The sequence below is a fragment of the Periophthalmus magnuspinnatus genome, chromosome 21 (genome assembly GCF_009829125.3).
Source record: "Periophthalmus magnuspinnatus isolate fPerMag1 chromosome 21, fPerMag1.2.pri, whole genome shotgun sequence".
Lineage (NCBI taxonomy): Eukaryota > Metazoa > Chordata > Actinopteri > Gobiiformes > Gobiidae > Periophthalmus > Periophthalmus magnuspinnatus.
In genome coordinates, this window is record NC_047146.1 from 8,550,083 (window position 1) to 8,561,563 (window position 11,481).

At 40.9% G+C, this 11,481-nt stretch overlaps 1 protein-coding gene across 1 annotated transcript; it reads left to right on the forward strand.

The window, feature by feature from the left end:
• Positions 1–2,600, forward strand: tmem182a (transmembrane protein 182a). Its single transcript, XM_033987045.2, has 5 exons — positions 1–348; positions 1,141–1,240; positions 1,630–1,728; positions 1,802–1,939; positions 2,028–2,600. The coding sequence occupies exons 1-5, from the start codon at positions 196–198 to the stop codon at positions 2,252–2,254; spliced, it is 717 nt and encodes a 238-aa protein (XP_033842936.1). The 5' UTR covers positions 1–195; the 3' UTR covers positions 2,255–2,600.
• Positions 2,601–11,481: the final 8,881 nt, after the last annotated feature.

Here is an 11,481-nt window from a genome sequence, read left to right on the forward strand (position 1 = left end):
AAAGACCCCAGAAGGGTGTGGGTGAATCATGTGCATGAGCTTGTTCTGCAATAATACAAGGACAGCAGCAGAGATCTAGTAATTCAAACTGGAGAGAGCTGGTCTTAAAGGGGGAATTTCAATAGAGGAGTAACTTGCTTGGATCTTGTCACATGCACAGACTGTAACTGGAAGTCAGAAAAGACAGGACTAATCATGAAGCTCAGTGTGGCCTTGTTTTTCGCAGGCCTTTTTGGTGCCTTGGCAGCGGTCTTTATCTTGCTTTCATTTGGGACGGATTACTGGCTCATGGCGTCTGAGAGCTGTAAACCTGAAGGATCTGTGAGCACAGAAGGGGTCAGTGGTGAGGTGAGTGTCAGAAACAGTGAATTCTAGTGTGGAGTTACAGGCTGTAAGCACAAGTCAAATGTTGGACTCATCTATTTAAATTCTTATGTTTTGTAAGTAACTTTCCTTGAAAGTCTCAGCAAATCCTTTTATCACCCTGTGCTACAAATGTCATTGTCAGTGCATTGGAGACATGGCTTAGGCGTTTACCCAGCCTGCACTTCTGTGATACCAATACAAATACCAGTAGTCCCTGTGGCATAGCAGTGTATTAAATATCACTGACTGGAACATACTTCGTCTGGAGCTGATCATTTAATATGATCTGCAAACAATTGAGATTTATATCTAGTAATAAATGATATATTGGCTGATATTTTTTAGTTTGAATTTTTACATGTCAGCTTTTGAGAGATATGTGATCCCACATAAAGGCAGCAGGTTTAAATATATATGCACACATGGCAATGCCAATGTCCAATCTGAAAAGGAGAAAGTGACATGTGCATGTCAACAGTGATCAGTGTTGCAACAGTGAGTAGTGCTTGATAATCTGATATCAATGTGCTCATTCTATCTGAAATAAGAGATAATCGTGTCCTAGGTTCTAGTCCTAGTCCCTGATGAACACATTCATTGTATTAGATTATCACCGTAAATGGCTGACATACCAACCTGCAGGTTAGAGGAGCTTGGTCAGCTTGACCTTTGACCTGCCATGTGTCGCTGCACTAAAATACAAAAATGTGGAATGTTGGCGCCAAACCTCTTGATGTATTATGAGTTTGAAGCTTTCTGTTGTTTTTTGTCCAGGACTCTAGCGATGTTACTCTTTACCATGAAGGATTTTTCTGGAGGTGTTCCTTTGGAGCAAACATGGAGGACAATGACCTGATCTGGAGGCTCTGGTTCAGTAAGTGTTCAGTGTGACTGAGTAAACATGCATGTACTATAGACAGCACACAGCAGCTGCAGCGGTGGACTTGACTCCATCTATGTCTGTTATAAACAAAAGTGTTAGAAGCTGTTCTCATGTGAGCACTTAGCACCATGTGATGTTATTCTGGTGTGGTCAGGTGACTCTGCATCATATGTTTCCTGAGGGAATCTTTATAAACACTGAGCCATTGTCAGAAACAGCCTGGTGTTCAGAGGTACCTTCTGAGAGTCTGTGGAATTTCACAGAAACCAGTAAAAGACCACAATGTCATAATGTAGTAAATTATTTGGGGTGGTGTCGAAGAGTCCCTAATCAAAAACATCTGTACAATTTTCTAACTAACTTAACTTCTCCTTCTATAGCCAACCAGCCGTCCTCAAAGATCTGTATGCACGCCTATCTCTTCCCATTCCCTCTGTCCCATCAGAGCCACAATGCCACACAGTATGACTCTGCCATCAGTAAGTTTCCTTGTGTCTTAGTAACAGGTCCCTTTTACATCACATGTTAAAGTCTGACCTTCCTGTTGTGCAGTCTACAGAGGCTTTTGGAGTGTTTTCATGCTGGTTGGAGTAGCTTCAGTTATAGTTGGTGGCTTCTTCATCATCTGTGCAGCTCCCTTCGCCAGCCATTGTTTGTATAAAACAGGAGGCAGCCTTCTTCTTGCAGCAGGTGAAACTTTTATAAACATTAAAACACATTAGGTAAACTCATATCATGTGGTACATTTTGAGAGCCCATGCTGTCCCTCTGCCCTCAGGTTTCTTCCTGCTCTGTGTGGTGGTAATGTTTGTGCTTTGGCTGGAGGTTCTGGATGTGGTGAGTGTCTACGTAGACTACCAGCGAGCCACACTGTGCCCCAGCTTCGCCCTGTCCATCGACTACGGCCTGTCATTCATGTTTGCTCCCATTGGCATTTTCTTCTGCTTTCTGTCGGGGCTGCTCTTCCTCCTGATCGGCCGAACAATACGGATTCACTGCCACTGATGGGACTGGCTGAAAAAGGAAGGACAAGTGTTTAATTTCAGAGACTGAGAAACAGTGCAATAATCATCATAATGGTGCCAATGCTTTGTTAGCCTAAATGTGCTCTTTAAGTTGTGTGAGTGTATTTATACAATACAGAAATCTTGAAGGGGAAATTATTTGAAGTGTGTGTGAATAGCACTTGTTTAGAAAGGTTGAAAAAGCAGATCCAGTGAAGTTTGTCTAAATAAAGAATATAATTGGCATGATGTGTTTTGTTTTATATTCTGTAACTTATATTTCTGTGTGGCTTTGTGCTTCTTCTGCAAGCAAAACTTCTCAGCACATGCTGATTATTAAATAGACTTATCACATTGTAAAATATATTTGCAAATTATTTGCAAGTGTTTTTAAATAAAAAAAATATTATTACAAATGTTGTGATTTTTTGGGAGTCTTTATAGGTGTATAGTTACAGATGTGTATAGTAACAGATGAGTTTTCAAGTGAGTGACTGTGGGTGAACTCCCTGCATCCACTAGAGGGCAGTATTGCATCACAAAAGTAGTAATAGTGATAGAAAAGCTCTTTATCTTTATTCTGGGCGCAGTGCATGTGGCGTTATGCATAACATTCTGAGGTAGTATCTAGATGAAAGCATTCACACCTTGGCCGACAGACGGATGTAATTTCACTCATGAATGGAGCATTTGATCAGGAAGTGAATGGACTCCTGTGTCAATTCTCACGTGCCTTTTAGGGCTCTATAATAAAGTTATCATAAACACAAAAATGCATCTATGGTCTAAAAATGCACGAGTGGCAAAAATATAATGAGGCCTACTGCGCCAAAAGTTGAGTTTGCTCTGAAACAGACCAAAGATGGACATTTACGCTCAAAAGTCCTAGGTCTTTTGTCTAGCAGCTATTACCAAACCTCGCCACGTTCAAAAACAAATTCTGAAATTGAAAGTGTGTTCACATGTCTAGCTTCTAGGATAATTAAACCCCAAACATCAGAAGCTGCACAGTTTGCTGAAGGTAAGTGTTGAGTCACTTGATTTTATGGATCTGTTTCATTCTGTTGTGCGCATTAAACTAACATCACCAAACAGCACACACCCTGGTAAATAAATGACTTAAATGAACTTTCAGGCTCTGTCAAACTGCAAAGTTTTGTGAAGCCATATTCAGGGTTAGGCCCAAGGCCTTACACATTCATGTTTTTAGGCTTTTATTTGGAGTAGGCTGAGCTTGAAAAGCCTAACTATTATTAACTGTATTTTGAATGTTAAGTGTCAAAAATGTTGACCAAAGGGATCAGCCTAGTGGGCAGATCAGCTCTGCCTGGTTATAAAGGCCTAATCGTTAAAATACAAGTAAATTACGGCGGTTTCACGTTGGACGTTGGACATTCGTCCACAGCGGGATCTTCCACCGCCTAAGCCCCGCTCCCTGCAGCACGAGAGCCGCGCTCAGAAGAGCCGCGAGGAGGTGTGGTTAGGGACCGTCAATGAATGACTCTAGTAGTGAATGGCATTTGCTTAAAAAATGTATCCTTTGAAATTATATATTTAAAAAAAATGAAATGTACATATATTTTAGAGGAAAATTTGATATTTTGATATTTATATTTAATGTATTTATTGGTTAATTCATTCATGTAATTTTTCAATACCTTCCGTGTCAGGTGACTTAAAACCTCAAAACCAATTTATTAAAGTAGTCCTAGTCTCCAGGTATCACACACACCTTTTGATTTCCAGAATTAAACCTTTGTGGAAATTAAGGATTTTTGTACGTAGAAATTCAAAGTTTTTCAATAGTTTCTAAGTCGGGTGACCGAGGAACCCAATACAATAAAGTTATTATAGTATTCCTTATCATTTTGTAGCAAGTACTCTTTTTAGTTTTCCAAATTAACTAGGGCTAGGTAATATAATGATGATCTCATACCTATGATAATATTTTTCCATGCCCGGGAAAACTAGGCGTTTCCAACAGACCCTCACAATATACTCGGTATAGCTGATGGCCCAGGCCCCTGGAGCCAGGTCTGAGAATGAGGCTTGAGTGGGATTATTTGATGGCCTGGGCCTTTTGCCTACAGGGCCTGGCCAGGGTCAGCCTGATCGGACAGCTCGTGCCCGCCCTCTTTTGGGATGACCTCTCACAGGGATTCCTAGAGCCATTGGGACATAGGATCTCACTGGGGGAAGGAGCCTGAGAGTTTGAGAGGTACCAACCAGAGAGAGTCAGGCTTCGATGTGTGTAGAGGTGCAACTGTGCAATACCTCAAGAGAGGCTGGATTCTACACTTCTCTGCCGTTGCCCATGGAGAGAGGCCAAAGGTTGCTGTGGGCTTGCTTATAGCCCCACAGCCCAGCTCCACGTGTTGGAGTTTACCCCAGTGAACGAGAGGGCTGCTGACTTCAATGCCCACGTGACACCTGGAAATGGGTGACCAGACAGAATGGATCCCTGATTTTAACCTGAGCAGTGTTCTGTTATTCTTTGTCATAGTTTGTCCATAGTGAACACCATGTTCAAGCACAAGGGGTCCATCAGTGCCCCTGGCTCTAGGACACCCGAGGCTGGAGGTTTATGATTAACTTTTTTCTGAAGAGAGGGGCAGAGCTGTCAACTGATCATCACCTGGTGGTGAGATGTATTAGCTAGCAGGAGAAGGAGCAGTGTTTAACTAACACTGTTTTCAATGTAAACTTTCAAGTATAAACTTTGAAGGGTGTAAACTTTGCAGTGTGGGTGGAGAGCTGTTGACCTCGACTGGGAATGTGGTCGGACAGTGGAAGGAATACATTAAGTATCTCCTCAATTCCACTGTCACATCTTCCGAGGAGGAAGCAGTGACCTAGGACTCAGAGGTGTACCACCGAGGTGGTTGGCATGCTCCTTGATGGCAAAGCTCTGGGCCTGGATAAGATCTGTCCTGAGTACTCAAAGTTTCAGGATGTTGTGGGACTGTCTTAGTTGACAGGTTGGTGGTCCCTCTGTTGAAAAAATGGGGGCTGGAGGGCGTGCTACAGGGGGATCAAACTCCTCAGGGGGTCCAAGTTGGGGACCACTGGATCTTTGCTGTTTGCAAATGATGTTGTCCTGATGGCTCCATTAAACCAGGATCTGAAACATGCACCAGAGCAGTTTGCAAATAAGTGTGAAGTGCCTGAGATGAAAATCAGCTTCTCCAAACCTCCAAAAAGGTGGCCTCTCCAGGTGAGTGAGAGTCCTTGCCTCAAGTGGAGGAGTTCAAGTATCTCAGAATCTGAAACGTGAGATTAATGTGCAGATCGGTGCAGCGTCTGCAGTGCAGTCACTGTATGAGACATTTTTGTAGTGAAGAAGAGTCCAAATGCAATGTTCTCAATTTACTGCTCAATCTGTGTTCCTATCATCACCTATGGCCCCTGGCTCTGTCCTGGTTTAGTCCTGGTTTAGATCTCTGGTCCTACTCTCATCTATGTCATGATCTTTGGGTAATGGCAAGATCGCGGATACAAGTGGTTGAAATGAGTTTCCTCTGCATAGAGGAGTGAGGCATTGAACTCAGTCACACAGGAGGAGCTCTACGTAGAGTCGCTGCTCCTCCACATCGAGAGGAGCTAGCTAAAGTGGCTAGGGCATCTGTTCCGGATGTCTCCTGGATGCTTCCCTGGGGAGGTGTTCCGGGCACATTCTGCGAACGACTGTAGATCCTACCAGAAGAGCTGGAGGAAGTGTGTGGGGAGAGAAAAATCTAGGCATCCGTGCTCAGATTGCTGCCTCTGTGACCTGGCCTGATAAAACAAAATGGATGGAGGCTCGGATTCAGATCAGTGAGGTTGTGATTTTCTATAGAAAAGATCCCTAAAAATCCCACAAAGAGTTAATTCCAGAAACCAGAAGGCATGCATGCCTGGAGACTGGGACTACTTTAATAACTTGGTTTGGACTTTCTGGGTCACCTGACCTGGAAGCTAAAAACATGAATTAAATAATGGAATAAACTAAAAAAACAAAACAAAAAAAACCCCCCAAAAAACCCAAAACATAAATATAATATAAAATATATATTTTATTAAATATATTTTGTACTATGCAGTGTGTTGTTGTGCCATTCACTACAAGAGTTATTGACGGTCCCTAACCACAGCTCCTCGCGGCTCTTCAGACCTCGGCTCTCCGCCTCGTGCTGCAGGGAGCGGGGCACAGGCGGTGGAAGCTCCCGCTGTGGATGCAGAGGCAAATATCCAACGTCCAACATGAAACCAACTTCACCGCGGTCACAAAATTGAATTCCGCGGCTAGTTTGACAAACCAAAGGAAAATGTTTAATTTCACCTATTTATGTCCTGTCCAGAACGTACAGAGGGAGGGCTTCTGCCTAACTGCAGGAGATGTGCAGGAGATGTGCAGATGTGCAGGAAATGTGCAGATGTGCAGGAAATGTGTAGATGTGCAGGAAATGTGTAGATGTGCAGGAGATGTGCAGTAGATGTGCAGTAGATGTGCAGATGTGCAGTAGATGTGCAGTAGATGTGCAGGAGATGTGCAGATGTGCAGTAGATGTGCAGATGTGCAGTAGATGTGCAGTAGATGTGCAGGAGATGTGCAGTGCAGGTGTGGAGCCAGCTACCTCCCCGAGCCTGGCCTTGCCGTCAGTAATGTCATCAGAGTGGGGGTCCCAGCAGAATTGTGCGCTGTTCTGCATGATTGCCCATGATAATTGTGTGTTGATAGGGAGTGCCGGAGATGGGGCATAATTTCCACTGAGAGATTCCTAAACAAATACCTGTGCGCGCTGCGGCGGGGGCGCAAGGAGCGGCGGGAGGTGAGGAGAATAGAGGATGAGGAGAGATAGGGCCATGGGAGGAAGAGGAGGAAGAAGAGGAAGAAGAGGAAGAGGAGAAAGAGGAGGGTTCTGGAAGCAGTTCTGGAAGTAACAGTGGACAAGCCACTCTGGGCCCAAATCATGGGGAAATACTCTTAATAACAGCATTTTGAGAATTATTATAAGCATTATGGGACAACATGCATACGTTAAAAAAGATGTTACTAAATAAATAAAAACAAAAAAAAAAACCCAAAAAAACCCAAAAAAAAAACATCACACTAACTTACCAAATACAAGAACCAACCAGCACAACATATCATTCCACATTCTCCACATTCACCAAAATGTGATTTTGGCGAATGTGGCGACTGAATGTTTTGGGGCTCAGTTTTAACTCAAAAAATGGTTATGGGCTAGTCAGACTTGTCAGCATTGAAATAACGTTTTTTTATTCCTTTGTTATAATATGCAATTAATATGAAATGTATGTCTTTTACTATGTAATGCATGCACTGACTAATAGGAATTAATGATTATTGTCTTTTATTATTGATTATGTTAATCTCCACTGTGTATTTTTTTTCTTTTTTTTTATTGTTTGTCAGGGACTGCAGATGAAAACTAGCTGTTTAGCTATAATCTGGTGCAGATCATCTCTGTTTTTTGAGCATAATGTCTCTGTACATTGTCCCTTCTAATAAATAAAGACTTACTTACTTATTTGTACTTACTTCGTATGTACAGTTTCTTTACAATAGTGGTGACATTTTTGTTATTTTTGATATAACACTAAAGATTTGAGCTGTAGAGAGTTGAAAAAGTGACTTCTGTGGCTAAGTCCTGGTTCATTCTGCCATGTATTTGTTGCTGCTCTTGCCTTTTAATGATGCTTTTTATTTAAACATTATCTTACTGGGACTATCCTGCACGACTGTTATTGCGTGTGTGGCATAAAACAGTTTCAATATGATCGCTTATGGCAGTATATATGTAGCAATATAATGTGCTTCAGAATGTCATGACAAGACTAGTATTTATACAGTCCCATCTTCAAAGGGACTGGAAAAGCCCTAAAACCAGGTTGGACAATTATTATTTTTTCTATTTATATATTTTCAGTATATGATTGCAGCAATATTATTACAGTATCACCAGGTAGACGCATATTTTTCTCATCCGTACAAATACTCCTGTAAGTGTGTGTGAAGTAGAAATGAAATGAGGTTAAAGGCCCAACTGAGAACTATTTTACGCTACTATGACACAACTTCTCGTTTTAGTGTTTACACAGGAGTACAACCTTATTGAACAACAGAATAACCTGAAGAAATTGGACATAGACTCACACATAGACATAAATGATCAGTTCAATCCGGCGTCCGTAAAGAAGACATTGTTTGTATATTTAACCTTGAGGGAGGTTTACGTTAATTGGAAAACACTGTTTGCCTGAGTGCCCTCACCTCATGTTGTGCCGTTATCGTTGCTTATCTACCAAACGTCTCATAATCCCACTTGACATGCCAGTCAGATTTCATTTCAATCTGATTACTTTCAACTCTTAGAGAAAAGCAAAGATTTGAATTGCATGAACAATATGGCAAGTCGTATTACACGCCGCTTTCCTCTTTAGAGATACTTTTACATAATTTCCCATTCGCTCTGAAATTATGAATAGACAATAGGCTGTATAATTGTGGACATTTACAATTCAGAGGACTAGTGGTATTATCAGTATGCATAAATTCAGAGTGGAGCACATGGGTCACTGGTGGTAGAGACACGTTGGCGTAAGTTTTGTCATCAAATGGGTATCTGGAAACTAAAACGTATCCCGCCTAAATATGACATGATGTTTGATGAGAAATAGCAATAGACGGGAGACGTGTATATCACTCAATTAAAAGTTTGTGTACACAGGAGCGTCTGAATCCTGAGAGGTGTAAAAGATGTCTGCCCGCTACAGTGAAGTCTCCACCTGCCCCCTCACATCCTCTGGCCCCACACCTCCGTTGGTGCATATAAATCACATTCCAAAGTGAGTATGGATAGCACTTGTTCAGATCCAAGGTCTCTTGTTTCAAAGGCATGCTAATATGCCTCTCACAGTGCAACTCCTCTCCACGGCACTCTTTTAACTGCCAGAGCAAACTGTGTAGGAGATGGCTGGGACTCTTCAACCATCGCCCCTCTGAATATTCATACACTCGCCTAATGTCATGCACACTTTGTCCTGAACTAGGACCACTAACATAAAGCACATACCTTTCACAACTCTTTTCACCAATAAGAACATTTGAATAACACAAAAGATGCATTAGCTTTGACATTTGTTTTCATCGTACGTCTGTTGCCTGTTTCAGTCCATTCTCGTTTGGTGGGACTGACTGGCTGACTGTATGGTAGTTTTATGCAGTACATTTTCATTGATAGGATTTTTATCTTATATATTGTACTTACATCACTGCATTATCTATATTTTATGTGTTGCAGCATAATAGTAATTATACATCCCATATACTCACACAGAGACAGCCCCTTGTTAGTTTTCACCAAAGTTTAAAGGTTAGTTTCTCAGTCTTCGTCAGTCTTTCCTGGGGATGGCTTGTTTCAGCACACAACACTTGAGCTCCTCGTTTGGGTTTAGCATCCCCTGGAGCAATTAATTAATGCTACAGTGCAAACAGCCAATAGACTTGGTCATGAATATTCAAAAATACCTCTTGCATATCATTTCTTATTCAGTGTGGTAACACAGGCAGGGCTGTGGAGAAGCAGCTCTGATGGCTTCAAACCTGACAGGACTTTATCCCAGTCATCTCAGCTCTCTCAAGACAAGCATTTTACAGATTTATATTTCATTATTGTTTTACAACAGTCTGGTATTTTTCAGGGATGAGCTTTAAATCACATGTGCTGGTAAAACAGGGCTGTGCTTTATAATTCTTTGCATTAATAACATGTCTATTGCTAATAGTTTGATTTATCATTAAAATATGTTTTCTTCTTGCTTTTAAATAATCTGTGCTTGAGAGAATTAAACATATAATTATTCAGTCTGTACTTTAAAAAAGTAAAGTTAAAAACTTTTGAGTAAAGTAAATTGTTCAGTCTCCACACTTGAAATGAGAGCTCAGAGGCGTTTGTACAGGCCGTGGAGCGAGAGTCTGCTCTTCCTTTCTGCTGAATCCTTCACATGTTTATTAATGCCACACTGTGTCACATCTTAACCACGTCACTGTGTGTGGCTTAACACGCTGCTGCTTAGCATCTTTAATAGAAAAACAAAATATACAAGTCTAATGCAGCTGCTCGGATGTTGTGCACTTTTTGTTCTGTGCTTCATGTGTATTCATTAGATTTGCTTCAATCTCTCTTCATTATAGCAACATTTATGAAAATTATGTATTATATTTAACATTTCAGCAAAACTACAGCGGTGCATCACAGTTATTTCTACACTGAAGATTTTTAACTTCAGGTGAAATAAAGGAAAGGTTAGAGAAAAGTGTATATCCTCTTAAAGATTTGTACCATCAGGGTTTAGTCTGAACAAACACAATGAGAGGTCACAGTGTCAGGGCCGTGTCTCAGAGCGGCTGCACCATGTAGAAAGGTGTAAAAGACATAAACAAAGTAAAAATTTAGCTTAGCAAAATGTAGATGTTGTTAATAATAATATTCAATATTTTCATATAAGCTAGATGTTTATTTTGCGACTTTTTAAAATAAAAAAATGACCATCCCTGTAAAAAATCATATGCCCCAAATCATTTTCAAAAATAATTTAGCTTCTTTTCTTTCTTCTTTGTCTTTATTTATACAGGAGACCCACTAAGAGCGCTTGGACTCTCTTTTCCATGAGCGTTCTGTTTAAAATACAATACAAGCAGAAAAACAGACAAGTCCATGTAAAACATTAAAAACTTCACCTTTCATTTAAACAAAAACATAAAAAACACTGCTAACATTAACTATAAGCAGAACTAAACCTTATAGAGAAATACTGGACATGCAGCTGAACCTTACCATTTCTTTTTAGGTGTTTCTTTAACCCAGTCAAAATACAGTCCATTTCTCCACATTCTGGATCCCAGGATCTCTCTCCAGTTTGACCGGTCCCGTTGTGTCCAGAGTCCGAGCGGAGCCTGTGCCTTTTATACGAGTTTATACTTGCAAAAATCCGACCTCAGACTCAGAGCAGGACTGACATTCTTTGAAAGTGAAATCTTACATACTCTTTAGCTTTGCAATGGTAAAAACTATTTGTATTAATTGAAGTATAATAACATCCCCAGCAGGAATGTCAGGCGTGGAGTGAATAATGTATCGTCATGGAGATGAAAGATGAATATATTGTTTTATGCATTTATAAATCTGTGCGTTTGGATTTAGTGATTACATTTACAACTCAGAT